General features: G+C 34.0%; 1 protein-coding gene across 5 annotated transcripts in view; it reads right to left on the bottom strand.

The window, feature by feature from the left end:
• Positions 1-2,512: 2,512 nt before the first annotated feature.
• The window catches only part of LOC140449495 (uncharacterized), a 267,953-nt gene continuing 253,088 nt past the window's right edge, over positions 2,513-17,377 (bottom strand). For all 5 annotated transcript variants that reach the window (XM_072542682.1, XM_072542683.1, XM_072542680.1 and 2 more), the window contains 2 exons: positions 16,664-16,942; positions 2,513-10,202 (listed from right to left, as the gene is read on the bottom strand). In XM_072542682.1, coding sequence (XP_072398783.1) covers positions 10,029-10,202; positions 16,664-16,942 — 453 coding nt within the window. In that variant the 3' untranslated portion in view covers positions 2,513-10,028. The remainder of the gene's footprint in view (positions 10,203-16,663; positions 16,943-17,377) is intronic.

Raw genomic sequence — 17,377 nt, 5'->3', positions numbered from 1 at the left:
CAGAAACGTCACATTTCACTTTTTCCGTGTCAAATTGTGACATGGAACAAGAGATTTTATATGAAAGGTGACATTTCACATCAAAATGTAATTTATCTTTTGACCTTAGCCGAACATTTGAGACTACACCAAAAAACAAGGACTTATACTGCCCAAAATGTAGGGTATTGAAGTGGAAAGTGCAATTTGTGACTGGACTAAATCATATCACACAGACATTTATGGTAAATGACTAAGTTTCATACAGGGCGGAATTATCTATGGCGTTAATTGGCCTGTACTCTTTTTCGTCCTATTTATCAATACCTGCAGAAATTCTGCAATGACCATTAATTACAGTAATGATACAAATGTGGTCTTAACACCAATAATGAGAAAAATTTAATAAAAGTATGCAATACTCTTTGTCAGAGATTAAAAAAGCTTAATTTAAATCTTGAAAAAATTTTTTTGTTGTTTCTTTTTTAAATATTCATTCATTACATCATTTTATATTCATTTTGAAATTTCTTATAGGAAAAACAAAAACATTAACTTGTCTATTGACGAAACAAAGGGAATCTAAAATTATTAATGTTTTTTTTTTGTTTTGTCCATTTTTTGGACAATATTCTTCCTCTTTACTACAAAATTATAAAGTTTTTTATTAAAAATAGCTAACAAAGTCAAAAAATCAATAGTCACTGGCAAGAAAATAGTTATAACACTTAAGAAATAGTAAATACTTCGTTGTTTAAATACTTATATAAATACCGCTGAGCAATTTTTAACTACCAATTCTTCTTTTTATTCAGTAATAAATATATACAATGTTTATTGCACTGTATTAATTGTTTTATTCCAAATATGGCTTATATATTTAAATACCTACACTGCTAAATAATGGACACTTGCCAGCACATCCATAAAAGTTACCAAATGAAGAAGTTATTTGTGCAGTTGGAGGATATACATATCAACCTAGTGACCTTTAGGGATTACTTTAATTTTTAGTTGGTACTACGTGAAAATATTGTTCAATTATTTTAAGCAGTGTATAGTCACATTAGGTATATATCTTTACATGTTTGAATTATAGAAATGACAACAATAAACTTTAGTTCTCCTTTTTGCCTTTTGTACCTTGAGTGGTAAGCGCAGAATGAGTTCTTAAGCACATTTCAACTTTAATATAGATCTTAAGCACTAAGACATGGAGGGAAGTAACCACATTCCACATATACTTTACTGGATCACAGCCAAGAATTCACATGGAAATTATAAACATTGCATCAAGCAAAACAATATACAATTAACTTGTCAACCATCTTAAGAAACAATCTTTCCAGAATAGCCTAAATTTTATAAGTAACAAACTCTAGCTCTACATAACGTTTAAGGATCCCTACATCCAAGTAACAACTGTAAGAAAGGATGCGATAAATTGACGGGCTAATCTATGTCTGAAGTGACAAAAAACCTTTGGTCAGAGTAAATCAAACGCATATTAAAAATATTTTGAGGTCAATCTTAAATTCCTCGTTTGATATTTATTCGAAAGGAACCAATTAGACGGATGTAGCTAAACGATCTGATTCAGATTCTGAAACTGTTTCCTTGTGGCATATATAATTTTAATTATCATAGTTATGAGGAACTAAACCAGTTGACTATATCAAAACACATATTACGACACCACGACATAACAGAACGATTTATTTTTTTGGAAACTCTGATTTTCCAAGGTAACGAAGACTGAAATTACGTCGTTGGCCCCACGTTGGGCGCCAAATATGTATGGTGTTAACTAAAAGCTATAACGTCGCTGAAGATGCAAAAGGTCGTAACCCATAAATAGTTCCTTTCTTATGTAATAACTCGTCAAATGTTCTTCTACTCATAGCCTGCTTGCTTTCATTTTTGCACTTCAACAGATACTCTCTATACAAAGCTGCAATAGATCAAACAGTCTGGTCTAAATATAACTAGCTTGAGCTTTTACGGCAGTAATGGGATGGCAGTTTTGATAGCTCATTTAAAAATATATTTAAAAACTGCTTGTCATCATTTATTTTGTGTAGTGCTCGTCTCGTTCCTGTTTTCTCGTGAATATTGTGTTTAGCTTTCTTAACCCATAAACTTATTTGAAATTCACCCAAGCATAAAGTAGATAGAAATAATTTTTTACATAAATTTTTCTTTTGACCATCAATTGGTAAAGTATAAAACATTGAACAATTTCTGGATGATATTTCATTTTTTGTATACCTTCTTTTGACAGGTGTGCGTGTAATATTATTAGCCACAAAAAATTTCCGTTGTTCTCATGTCATTTTCCAAAATTTGTTAAATATTTCTTTTCTCGTATCTTCTAAAATGTTGAAACAAGCACGTAATTTACTTTTCATACACTGATTTGAATACCAGCATAGTTCCATTTTTTTTTTCATGCTTGAGACCAAGATACACTTTAGCGTTTTCTCGTAGTCTTTTGTTTGCTTCTCTTTTCCAAGATTGTCTCTCCGGTTTTCTCTTTCTTATTTTACCCGTTTGTGTGCCTTTAATATCACTGGATACACTTTTTACATGTTGTTCATTATTATTATTTTCATTGATATTCAAATCTAATTCTTCATTTGATTTTGTTCTTTTTTCGGTGATCCTTCCGATATTCCTTCACTTATGCTGGCTGCGTTGCTGTCCTTTAAAATTTCGGAAACTTCTCCATGTTCCAAACTTCCTATATTTTCTTCATCGATAGTATTTTCATAGATATTCAACTCTAATATTTCGCATGATTCTGAAATTTCGTATTGTTCTTTTTTCGTTGCTTATTTTGATATTTCTTCAGTGCTGGTTGCGATACTGTCCGTTAAAATTTCGAAAACCTCGTCATGTCCAGATATTTCAACCACTATATCATCAGGTTTGTATACATTAGTATTATGGGCTATAGCTTGGTTGACAGTCAGATAAATTATAACTATATGCGGAAAAATAGGATTAGAACTTGAACATTCTCGATTTTGCGCAACATTTACATTAGAAGCAGACGTTTCATCTGAAACAAACATGTTGCTTAAAATCGTTTGAATATATTTGTAGAGAAATGCTTATTATTGTGAATTTAAAACAAAGGTTATAACCAAAGACTTTGTTCAATGTGTGGATATGAGCACATTGTAAAACTAAACTTGATGCATAATTAAATCGTTAAGTTTTTAACAAAAACATACCAATTGGTAACAAGACTAATATTATCCATGTTCATTTTAATTTGCACAAATTTTGCATTTCAGTAATGCGGTATTTACGAAATAATTTTAAGGTTAGAAACATTTGGGTTAAGTAATACAAATATGCGATTCAAAAGCTTGTGCTTGTAAGCCACATGCGTACCGTGTGTATGTGGGTTATCAGGTTTTGCTAAGAACTGCAATACCTCAAATCCCACACAAACTAGATGGTTGTGTGATTTACGAGATGTTGCAGTAAAATACACAGGAAGCGAGTTTTTTGTTTTCGTTAAAATTCACTGAAACAAAGCAATTATGGCTTTCCATATTTTGCAGGTGCATAAGTATATAACCCAATGGCTAATAAATCATTTCGACCAAAGTGTGGGTTACGGCTTTTGCATCTTAAGCGACGATAAGCTATTAGTATACTGTCCAGAAAGATACATAATCTTCAAAATAAATATTTATGATTCGCCGGGAGAAAAAAGAAAGGAAAAGACAGAACTAACTAACAGAGGGATGTAAATGAGTCATAACTGTTGAGAATTTGTAGAAACTTTTTGCTTCAGTACCTGTAAAGAGTAATGAAATACGGATACACTCAGACAAAGAGGATATGTTGGGAATATATATTCTTCAGAAAACAAGTTTTGGAGGACTTTAAAATACGATATATATAATTTTCTACAGTTGCAAGCTTGTTTGTTTTACTCTGAATGATTTTAGCCTTTTAGAAATTTGATTTTGTTACTTCAGACCAGTCAGCCCGTCATTTTGAAATAATTATACCGAAAATCATAATGGATCTTCGATGTAGGGAAGTTAGAATCAGTTCGTGCATTATAATGTATTGGAAATTAATAATCGTAAATAAAAAACAGATCTTTGTGAACATTAAAAGCAGTCCTATATCACACGATTCTCTTTGAGATCGATAACGGCGGTATCAATCGCCGTATTTCCATTGTTAAACAGGTATAACAAAACCATCATCAGTATTGTTCATGTCATATTAACTATATCACTCTTAATAATACTCCAGTTCTCACATTTTTACGTATGTTTCAACAGTTGCTGATGTAATTTTATGCTATTTTTTTTTGTATTGTCATGAAAAATAAATCTATACTATCTTTTCAACGTTTTTCTATCTGCACCAATAGTTAGAGCGTAATTTGAAATTCACTGAGATGGAACAACACAAGCACACAGATGTTTATATACAAATTTACAATAAGAGATTAATAAAAGGATTTTAAATTTATGAGAGGTTATTAATAAAAACCCGGATATTTGACGTGTACACAAAGGACAGCAAACTTCGTTACATAACATAAAGACGTGTAAGAGTTGACAGTAGAAGATGAGCGTCTTCAATGCACTTTGACGTTTGACCCCATTTTTTGGTAGAGCAGTATATGTATTATGTTACGTTTTATGTCACATATCACATACTACGTCTTGTTTTATCGCAAATGTTATAGATCGTGACATAAAAGGTGACGTAATACTAGACATGTATTGAAATATTGATATCAACTAAGGTTGCATTTAAAAGGTTTAACAACATGTGTCATAATATGTAACATCGAATGTGATATTCGAAAAAAAACGTGACATAATACACGCCCCCCCCCCCAAAAAAAAGGTCAAAGGTCAAAGTGCGCTGAAGTGGCTTATCTTCTACTGCTGATGTATTAATGCGATAACAGAAAACTGAAAACATTGTTGTTATGATACACGTACTTCAAGAATCTCTATAGAAAGCTATAGCATTCATCCAACTGTTTGTAAACCCACGGTAGAGTTTTGAAACCATAATTTCGTTTACAGAACTTTAGAAAACATTACAAATCCGACTAATAATAAACCCAATGGCTATACAACATTCCAGCTGTTGTTATTATTAAAAAACACCTCTCATAATTTAAAAACCATTTACAGATTTACAAAAATATTATCTTCAATTATTTTAGATACAAAAAATTGTATAGAAACTATCATTCAATATACAGTAGTACGACTTAAACAATCTCATCTTCTGCACTAGTTGCTCCATCAAAAATAATAGACCAATACTCCTATGAATAAATTTTTTCATGAACAATACCACAAATTCATTTCCCTAATCATTACATCAATTTGAAAATAAAAACTGTTTATTTAGGTTTTGTAGTCTGTGATTTTAGGTGTAAACCATGAGAATTTGTCACTGGAGCTTAAATATTCCCAGTTTGTAAATTGTATTTTAATTAATTATCTAATTTAACAATTTGACTATATTTTGTGGAGTTCAATCTAAGTAGAAGTATATTAAATATGTAAAAGAATTACGCAGAATGATAAATTGTTTAAATTAAGTCGTCTCATATAACGAAAATTGTAGTAACTTAATTGTTGTAAAATTGGAGTTACTACCTTCCTCTGAATTATTATTATTGTACGTAGGTGTAAAATAGAATATTGTGGTAAGTCTAGCAGCTGTATAGGCAACTTAAAACACAAAATTCATTTTTTTAGCATCTCAATTATCCCACCACATTTTCAACGATAACTGCATTGAGTTACTGTAATCTTCGCTGCATAATCATCATATTTTTTAAACAATATTTGTCGTATATTGAGTTATTACAGTTTTCTTTGCAAAATGTCTAGATAGTGCTGTGTCTTCTTTGAGTTACTATTGACTTGTTTGCATTTTCGTGAATAACTTTTTGAGGTTATGCACCTACATACATATTTGCTTGAGCTTTGTGTGCAGAGTGTTTGAAGTTTAAAATATGAATAGAATTAATCGTATATTGCAGTTATCTAAGAAAATTAGTAAACAAAAGCAAAAATATTACTTTGGTAACACTTCAAATTTCCTTTTGTCATCATAAAAGCTATTAATACCTAGTAGGTATTGTTTATATCTGAATTCTTATGAATATCAGAAATATCATAAAATATAGTTCAGGAGCCATATAGTTTTAACTCTTGTTTCTAATTGTTACAGAGCTGTCTTCACCAATACCCGAGAAACAGGAAATATAGAAAGTGATTCTATCGTGATAACTGAGGTGTTGAATAAAATTATTAATTATGCAGAGAAGCAATATCCTTTCAACTATAATGATATCGAAAATTCCGACTGTTCTAAAAAGAAAAATGGCAATGACAAACAAGAAAGGAAGAAAGCGTGTAAGAAATCAACAGGAGTGGAAAGACAATAAGCTAAAAAAAGAACTTAATGTAGGAAATAAACATGAAAATAGAGCAGACAAAGTAATTTCATCTAGGATCATGAAAGCACAATGCAACGAGAATTGCAGAAATGGATGCACGGAAAAAATTTCGGAAAATAAGAGGCAAAAAATATTTGAAAATTATTGGGGACTAGCAGATCATACCAAACTGGATAGTTACCAACCTTGTGAACAGGCTGGGTTCCGTTCCAGATACGGAACAAATGATCATCTACAAGTTATAAAAACGCTAATAGAAAAGTGTACAGAGTATAACAATCCTATCTTTCTTATATTCGTAGATTATGAAAAGGCGTTTGAAACCTAGAAATGTAAGAAGTTCAAGATAGAAATAGGTGGAAAATTTTACGGGAGGCCTAGGTTCAGCAGTGGACAAATATAGGCTAATTGATGATGATAATGATGAGCAGATCATACCAGACAATGGGATTTCATCACAGAATGTGTTCATCAAACAGAAAAAAAACAGGTAATGGGTCAAGGCGCAATTTTTCCCGACAATATAATTTTCTGCTTGATTTTAAAGACGATAGGTATATCGGAAACCTGGGTTACAACCTGGATGTTTTGACCTGCAAAAGGTATTAGTTACCCCTCAATCAGAAGTAAGTACATTTTATTATAAAAGTAAAATTGCTACCTAAATTTTACAGTCTATGATAAAGGTAACAATAAAGGATTCTGTTACGTTTAGTATGAAGAGGTGGCGAAACTGGGACCGAATGAAATTAGTAGTTGCTTGTTAGACTTTCTGAGGATACAAAAAACTAAAGGGGTTGAAAGTGTCATCTTATACTCAGACAATTGTGGGGGGCAAAATAGAAACCGTTTTATTTTCTCCATGTTTGCATATGCTTCTAAAAATGCAGTAATAAAGACAGCTAAAAAGTGACAGGGTGCTGTCTATACCCCCCAGTCAATGGATCACATTAATAAAAATGGCGAAAGTAACAAAGTCCCAAGCAGACTTTGTAAATGTAAATTTGACATGGTAAAAAAATCAGAACTGGAAAATGGACGAAACTTTGAATCCAGTAAAAATTAATAAAACACGGGAATTGTCGTGGCTACTAGAAGAACCTAATACTGTTCAATTTAAATACGATTTTGCAGAAACCTCAAGAATTCTATTTCTGAAAAAAAGTAGGCGTAGTCAACTTCAAACTCATTCCACTGAGTTGCCGAAACTTTATACTTCTTCTCTACCTGTTAATAGTAAGAAATTGAAAGGGTTATTAGAGCTTTGCAGAGGTGATCCAACTCCAATACGGCGTTTGTACCATAATTTCTTTTTTACTTTACGGTCAAAGGAGGAAACACAGACAAAGAATGATATACATAAAAACTCCAAAAGTTCTAGTAGCAGCGAATCTGAAGAAGATGACTTTGAGTAGAAATAAATGTAACCTATTTTTTGAACTTTAAGATATAATTATAAAGTTCGTACTAAAATGTTTCTTTCAAAATGATCGTATGTCATGTTTTCCCTAAATTGTTCCGACGAAAAATGTAGTAACTCATATAAAAAAACAGAATATACGAGGCATGTTTTTTAAGTAAGTACCGTTTTGCGATTCCGCCGCCGCAGCGCTACGGTCGGCGTTCCGCGCATGAGCGCTGGTTACCTACATCTCTTGTCTACGCACTGACGCCATTACACTCTGATTCTTCATTGTATACTTGTTTACTCCAGTGTTTAAGATGCCTCCAACAATCGTGAGTCACGCTGATTGTGAAGTACGGGCTGTTATACGATTTCTTAGTGCTAAAGGCGTAAAACTGATCGATATTCATCGTGAGATCGTTGAAGTTTACGGACAAAACATTATGAGTGATGGAATGGTAAGGAAATGGGTGAGAGCATTTAAAGATGGCAGCACAAATGTGCATGATTAAGAACGGAGTGGGCGTCCTTCGGTCGTTAATGAAAATTTGGTACAGAAAGTGGACGAAAAGGTGAGAGAAAACAGACGCTTTACAATGTCATCATTGTCCAACTACTTTCCTCAGTATTCTCGTAGTGTTTTGTATCGCATTGTTACCAAGAATTTGAATTACCGGAAATTGTGTTCACGTTGGGTTCCAAAAATGTTGACGGATTTGCACAAAACCCAACGTTTAGGCAGTGCATTGACTTTCCTTGAGCGGTACCACAGTGAAGGTGAAGATTTTTTAGACCAAATTGTTACTGGTGACGAAACGTGGGTGGCTTACGTCACACCAGAATCGAAACAACAATCCATGGAATGGCGAAATTCATCATCACCCAAAAGAGTGAAGTTTAAACAAACAATTTCTGCCCGGAAAATCATGTTCACAGTTTTTTGGGACAGAAAAGGAGTATTGCTAGTGGAGTTTCTGCCTCGTAATGAGACAATCAATGCAGCGTCTTATTGTGAGACATTGAAAAATCTGCGTCGTGCAATCCAGAACAAAAGACGTGGCAAGTTGAGTAAGGGTATCGTTTTGCTGCATGACAATGCCCGTCCACATGTGGCTAATCAGACCAAAGATCTCATCAAATCATTTAAATGGGAAACTCTAGATCATCCTCCATACAGCCCTGATCTGGCGCCCAGCGACTACCATTTGTTCCAGCACTTAAAGAAACACCTGGACGGTCAGCGTCTTCAATACGATAACGAAGTCAAAACATTTGTGATGCAGTGGTTAACAAGTCAGGCGGCAGAATTTTATCAGGAGGGTATTCAGAAACTGGTGCCACATTATGACAAGTGCCTCAATATTCACAGAAATTATGTAGAAAAGTAGATTAAGGTACAGGCTTTCATGTAAAAATAAAATTATTGCCATATCTTTGCACGTCTTTTTTTAATTCCAAAACGGTACTTACTTAAAAAACACGCCTCGTATTAAGAAAAAATATAATTTTTGGTGATAAATGTTTCAAAAGTTTTGTTTTGGACAGTTGATTTTTGGATATTTTAGAAACTGCTAACCAGTGTTTAAACTTGTAAATTAATTTTCTCAAAACTATCTAAAATGACTAACTACAGTCTTCGTTTCATGAGTCGGAGTCAAAGTAGTTTCATAGCTTTTCAATAGAATTCAATTCAAAGAAATAATACTGTTTAACTAGATGATAACTAATTTTTACAAAGTACTATAAGTCACACATATATAAAGACAATCGAACGAAATGTATCAAGCATGTTACAATAAATTTTACTTTATTTCATCTTTTATTCTGTTTATTTTGAAACAACCCTTTCAATATATAAGCTATAAGGTGGACTACAAATTGATAAGTTTTTATATTTATCGACCCAGTTATTTTAGTCTGTGTAATGCTTTTACAAATTGTAGCTAGTTAACTGACTCAGCGAAAATATATCACGGTTCTAAAATCACAGATTCCAAAATCACAACCCATCTCTAGTATGTTTGATCGCAACCGAGTAGGAGTACCGGCCTAGAAGGCAATAATAAGTAATATCAATTTCAAGAAGCAACATTAAACTTTCTTAGAGCAATATTCCTACAAAAATTTAATTAGTTAAAAAGTCTTATTCACAATTACTATATAGTCACTGTACAAAAATCATCCGACTCGGTGTCTTCTTGCACTATTTTGTTCTTCTTCATCACATATTTGATCAGGGGCTGACCACCTTCTTTTCCTGGCGGCCAGGCTGTCTGGCGATAGGGGTTGTGGGGGGTAGTTCGAAGGAAGGTGCAAGTTCATTGGCTGTGTTTGTACTGTTTGTACGGCAACCTACAGACAACAAAAAATATAAATATAAGGTTATGATCGAAATCATATTGCTATTAATATGAATCAATGTTAGAGAATCCAACAGTTTATAATACTTTTGTATATAATATCATAAGAGAGAAAATTTTGCCGGCAATACTTTCGACTCTTATGAAAGTTTGTTGAGTGGCACTTTTCGCGAATTAAATTTTGACAGTTAAATCACGAGTCGTCAGTCGAGAAAATTTCATAAACAAAAATTGCCAAAAGGCAACAAAGTGGCAACAAACTTGAATAAAACCAGAAGAAAATTTTGCCGGTAAATAATTTTCTCTCGAATGATATTCGACAAGATTATTTCACGAGACAATTTATGCACCATATCAACGAAACATAACCTTTATTGATTTGTTATCAATATTAAATGTACAATTATTATAAGCTGTAGCAGTTTGCCCATTATTTTCTACCAAAGCATGATTTTGTGTAATATTGACCTGCAGCATTTGGGAACTCGAAGGTCCAGCTTCGTTTGTTGTTCTAAGATTTTCGATTAACTTCTGGTGTTGACTGGAAGCCAGCTGTAGATGTGGTTTTAGAGAGCTTGCATTTGAGTGGCCCGTTAATTTAATTAACTCCTGTTCAGAAAAACCGTGCTTAAACAAGGCTGACACGGCTGAAGATCGATGAGAATGGTGTGCTATTTTATGTTTTTTTTGTGTCTATTGCACTTTTTTCAACTGACATGTTTGTCCACTTAGATACGGTGTTCAATCACCAAAGAGGAGATAGAAAAGGCAATATTAAATTCAAAAAACAATAAGGCACCTGGACCAGATGAAATCCCGTCAGAAATACTCAAATTACTGGATGAAAGGGGAATTTCAGCACTACACAAAATATTTAACTTAATTTATGAAACTGGCTGCTATCCTCAACAGTGGTTACGCTCTACCTTTATTCCCCTGCCCAAGAAAGTCAATACAAAAAGATGTGAGGATCACAGACTCATTAGCCTGATGAGTCACACTTTAAAGATATTCTTAAAAATACTACATCAAAGATTATACAAAAAATGTGAATGGGACATCAGTGACTCCCAGTTCGGGTTTAGGCAAGGTTTAGGAACACGAGAAGCAATAGTAGCAACACAGGTGCTGGTCCAAAATTGTTACGATCAGAAGAAGGATGTGTTCCTATGCTTTTTAGATTACCAAAAAGCGTTTGATCGTGTCCAACACCACAAGTTAATGCAGATCCTCAAGAAAGTTGATATAGACCAAAAAGACATAAGATGCATTGAAAACTTGTACTGGCATCAAACGGCACAGTTAAAAATAGACAATTCTATATCCAAACCCATACATATAAGAAGGGGCGTTCGACAGGGATGTGTGCTTTCCCCTCTTTTATTTAACATTTATTCGGAAGCCATATTTCAAGAGTCTTTGGAGGATGCAAAGATGGGAATCAAAGTGAATGGAATATTGATCAACAACATACGATATGCTGATGATGGTGTTGATCTTCAACAACTTGTCACTATAATCGGAGAATACAGTAAGCGAATGGGATTAGAGATTAATACCAAAAAAAAACAAATTTATGATCATCTCCAGAAACTTGGATGAACTTGAAAACTCCACCATAACACTGAATACTAAGTCCATTGAAAGAGTGAGTAAATTTAAATACCTGGGATCGTGGCTTTTTGAAGACGGCATCGGACAGGGAAGTAAAATGTCGCATTGAGCAAGCTCGACAAGCTTTCGTAAAATTCAAGAAGGTACTGACTTGTTCAGAGTTCGATCTTCAACTGAGACTAAGGTTTACTAAGTGCTACGTGTGGTCAGTGCTGCTATATGGCGTAGAGGGCTGGACACTCAAAACGAGGGATATAAACAGATTAGAAGCTTTCGAAATGTGGCACTATCGCCGTATCCTAAAAATACCATGGACAGCGAAAATCACAAATATAGATGTCCTTAAAAGAATAAACCAAGAACGCCAACTTTTCGAAACCATCAAGAAAATGAAAACGGCGTATCTAGGTCACATCATGCGAAATGAAAAATACCAGTTCCTCCAACTTATAATCGAGGGTAAAATTGAAGGCAAGAGAGGAATGGGACGCAAGAAAATGTCCTGGCTCCGAAACATAAGGCAATGGACAGGGATTAACGACATACAATCTCTGATACATATTGCAAGAAATAGAGAATTAATGGAAAATGTGATCGCTAACATCCATTAGTGGATTTGCATCTGAAGAAGAAGAAGATACGGTGTTGATTCCAAGTGGACAATTTTTGGACCAAGATCCATGCTTCCAGTTGGGGTGATCGGTAAAAAAGAGTCTGTCTGATAAAGTCTTTGGTCCCCTTTTTTCCATTAATTTCAAAAATAATCTAACTGGTCATAAATTTTCGTTTGTTGAATTTCTTACCAGCCGTTTTCTGCTTGCCAAACTTTTCGAACCACTTTTATTTGTTTTGGAAAAAATGCTGTTGTATTCAATTCGGCCCTTAAATTCTCCCATAACATCAAATTGGAAAAGTGAATCTTGCAGTTTACGGCCTCATTGCCTCTCCAAACAAGTTAAAATGAGCAAAGGTGAAAAAACTTTTCTTGTGCTCCATCGGGGGTTTCCTCGTCGTAGCTTTGAATGATTTATAATAATTCGTCGGTGAATAATGCTTTTGAAATGAGTTTTTTTTTCTTAAACACATTAACAACTTTGCGAGCAATGTTCGATAACTTTTTTATCAGTAATTTTTTGGAATCTCGTGTTAAAGCGCTGATTCGGAATCCGTGTCTTCGCTGACTATTTCTAGAACAGATGTTTATGTTATATAAACTGCTGTGCCGTCCTTTGAATAGACACTAATTAGACAACTGTTTTTGTAAGCGATACCCATATTATTGTAAGCGTGTAATGTCGTTCGTATAATTTACTCCAAGGTAGTGCCATTTCCCGTTTGGAGCAACGTTGCGACAACAGCGACCTTATAATAAAAGAAACGGAAGAATCCAAAACAAGTACAAAGTAATACGCCAACTTAACATTACGTAAAAAACACCGCATCGCAACATGGAATGTTAGGGGGCTGCTACAGCCAGGTAAATTGTATATATTAGAAAATGAACTGATCAAGAAGAAGATAGATATCTGTGGGATATCTGAGACCCATTAGGACATTGGGAGACCACTCACTACAAAGTTTTCATGTCAGAAGCTAACAAATCATGGCAAAAAGGCGTAGCAATATTAATTCAAAAACGTTGGACAAAATATGTACACGAACACCTTCCAGTAAATGATCCAATAATCTATATGTCATTGGAGCGGTGATACCGATCGTTTTGTTGTGCAAAGAGCGAGCGAGAGTGTATGCGAGGAGGATGGATGTAAATATAGATGAAAATGAGAGAGATAGAACGATAGTAGAGTGGCAGAGAGAATGGGCGATGATAGCGGAAAGGCAAGGTGGACGAAGGAGCTTATTCCCGATCTGAGGCCGTGGTGGGAATGTAAGTTCAGGAAACTAGACTACTTCCTGACGCAGTTTCTGACTGGACATGGTAGTTTTGGCACCTTCACAAATAGAATAGGTAAATCTGCCACGGCAGACTGTACTGTTTGTGGGGTACCGGACGCTCCCGCCCACATTTTTAACCCAGAGATGGGCAAATGAGAGGGGAGATTTCGAGAATCGAATGGGTTTCGGGCTGGATGAAACAAACGTTGTAAACATAATGTTGAGAGGAGAAAAAGAATGGAGGGAAGTACACTGTCTGATTTCTGGGGTGATGAAGAAAAAGGAGCAGTACGACAGAGGAGGAAATTGAGTCTATGGTTAATATTATTTATTGAAAAAAAGAAAAGAGGTTAGTCTTTGTATGTGGGTATATTTTATTTTATAAAAACCCTTAAAAGGGCAACATTACAAGCACGAACGTTTTCGGAACAACTGTTCCATCATCAGGTTAAAATGCCTAAAATAAGTATAAACCATTTAGTTACAACAAACGTGGTTTAAAATTTTGACTAAGGTTAAAAACAATAAAATGGTTATACTTACAGGTTAACATGCCTGAGCCACCAAAATATTTGGGTAAAAACCCTTTAAATTGAAAAATGTTACCGAAGAATGTACATGATGTTTATAATACTATATGATGTTTAATATTTTAATTAGATTTTACTTCAGGTAACATACACCCATGCTTAATTGAGTTCCAGTGTCCGGAGAGTAAACCTCTTCAAACGGACTACGGTTGGCAACTGATTGATGAAATACTCATGAGCGGTGTCAGAAACAAAATGTCAATGAACCATGAAACAGTGTTAGTTAAACATTATATTACTACAGCCAAAAGATTAAAAAACTTTGATGATGTTAAAATGATAACAGTAATCCAGGTGTTGGAATTTAAAAATTTCTCTATAATTATTTAATATTGGATGTAAAAGATGTAAATTACTGGTGTTGTTGAAGGTCATGTTTAAGAAGATGACGTATGTATTAGGCAGCTTATTTTACTCTTTATCGTATGGAGTGTGGTCTAAAAGGTGTAATTTGTGAAGAATTAGCTGAAATATATGGAAATGTCCTTTTATGTTGCTAACATCTAGGACAAGGAAGAATAATTAGTATATATTTGTAGCTAATGTAAGACTTTTTTAAGTAGATGAAATTGTTTAATACTGCTAGTATCGTAAAAATTTTTTTTTTTATAATATAAGTGAGTCCAATAGTTTGAGAAAAAATGATTGAAAATCTTCCGGCTGAAGGAATTAAAGTTATAATTTATGTGATTAAATTTAAAAAATTTTTTTATGGAAAGACTGAGATCCTCAGAGACCTGGCAGGAATAACAGTAAATGGAATGACTAAAGAATAAGGGGAGTGGGTTAAAGGGAAATGAATGAGTTAATCAACAAAATTAGAGATGATAGAGGTCCTTCATGCTTAAAGCATTAAGCATAAAGCTTTAAGCATGAAGGACCTCTATCATCTCTAATTTTGTTGATTAACTCATTCATTTCCCTTTAACCCACTCCCCTTATTCTTTAGTCATTCCATTTACTGTTATTCCTGCCAGGTCTCTGAGGATCTCAGTCTTTCCATAAAAAATTTTTTTAAATTTAATCACATAAATTATAACTTTAATTCCTTCAGCCGGAAGATTTTCAATCATTTTTTCTCAAACTATTGGACTCACTTATATTATAAAAAAAAAAATTTTTACGATACTAGCAGTATTAAACAATTTCATCTACTTAAAAAAGTCTTACATTAGCTACAAATATATACTAATTATTCTTCCTTGTCCTAGATGTTAGCAACATAAAAGGACATTTCCATATATTTCAGCTAATTCTTCACAAATTACACCTTTTAGACCACACTCCATACGATAAAGAGTAAAATAAGCTGCCTAATACATACGTCATCTTCTTAAACATGACCTTCAACAACACCAGTAATTTACATCTTTTACATCCAATATTAAATAATTATAGAGAAATTTTTAAATTCCAACACCTGGATTACTGTTATCATTTTAACATCATCAAAGTTTTTTAATCTTTTGGCTGTAGTAATATAATGTTTAACTAACACTGTTTCATGGTTCATTGACATTTTGTTTCTGACACCGCTCATGAGTATTTCATCAATCAGTTGCCAACCGTAGTCCGTTTGAAGAGGTTTACTCTCCGGACACTGGAACTCAATTAAGCATGGGTGTATGTTACCTGAAGTAAAATCTAATTAAAATATTAAACATCATATAGTATTATAAACATCATGTACATTCTTCGGTAACATTTTTCAATTTAAAGGGTTTTTACCCAAATATTTTGGTGGCTCAGGCATGTTAACCTGTAAGTATAACCATTTTATTGTTTTTAACCTTAGTCAAAATTTTAAACCACGTTTGTTGTAACTAAATGGTTTATACTTATTTTAGGCATTTTAACCTGATGATGGAACAGTTGTTCCGAAAACGTTCGTGCTTGTAATGTTGCCCTTTTAAGGGTTTTTATAAATATACCCACATACAAAGACTAACCTCTTTTGTTATACGTGGTATACAGCCAGCTACAGGAATTATTTTCCTTGTGGATTTTATTATTTATTGGTTTATGACCTAACGTCTGAAACATTTCTGGATGCCTGGATTCTGGAAATGGATACCTTCTTAGGCTTTTACTGAATTCTGGCATTACTACAATTAAAAAAAATTGCCTATTATAAAGAAGGAAGTTCGATAGGAAGAAGAAACTCAGGAAGATCTTAAATATCGTTTAGAGATCAAATAAATGAGGCTATGAAGCACAAGCCCCAGAATGGGTCCTAGAGGTTATCAGTATATAAATAGCTGGAGATAACTGTTGACACAAGGAATAAAATAAAAACTGTGGAAACCTTAATAGTAATATAAAGAAAAAGGAGACAATATAATTCTAATCCTACCTTCGTAACTGGTATTTGTGTTTTCGTTACTGTGCAAACGGGATGCTGTTGCCTGGCTGTCATCGAGGTTGTCGTCGCCGTTGTCATGATTGTCGTCCCGGTTCCGGTCCTGGAAATGCTCGGCATTTTTTCCCTGGGGGTCAGGGAAATGAGAACATCGCCGACTTGTAACTTATGCACCTTCAAACCAAAGAGTCGCTGCGTGCGTTCTGGACTGCAGGATGCCCAACCTTGCCCCATCACGAAGTAAGGTTGTTCCAGCGTCGATTCTATCCCCACCTGAAAGAAAATTAGTATATTTATGTAGGTCTAATTAAAGTTCTTTTATTATTTGAAGAGGAATTAACGTTATAGTGAAAGTCCGCGATCTATGCGAGAAGTCTTTATTACATAAAATAAACTGTAATGATGTTATTTACATGTACACAAAATTACGGATAATTGTCTGCGAATTAAAATATCGAACACCCCCGTCGTTAATTGGTTTCGTCTTTCGTCTTTTTCGGCGTGTACGATAATTTAAGTTTACTCAGTTCGGGCGACAAAAATCGAATCCCTTTTAGCTCAGGAGGAATGTGTGATCTCGTCTACATATCTCTTGTCCCCTTCGCCCCTGAATCGCGTCTCTCTTATAGCGACTTAAGCATATTGTTTAAGTGGTTTCTTGCAGTGGCGTAACTAATGAATAAAACTATGCTAAATACTTATACTAAG

Source organism: Diabrotica undecimpunctata, chromosome 9, assembly GCF_040954645.1.
Source record: "Diabrotica undecimpunctata isolate CICGRU chromosome 9, icDiaUnde3, whole genome shotgun sequence".
NCBI classification, from domain to species: domain Eukaryota; kingdom Metazoa; phylum Arthropoda; class Insecta; order Coleoptera; family Chrysomelidae; genus Diabrotica; species Diabrotica undecimpunctata.
This window is presented reverse-complemented; position numbering and strand designations above follow the sequence as displayed.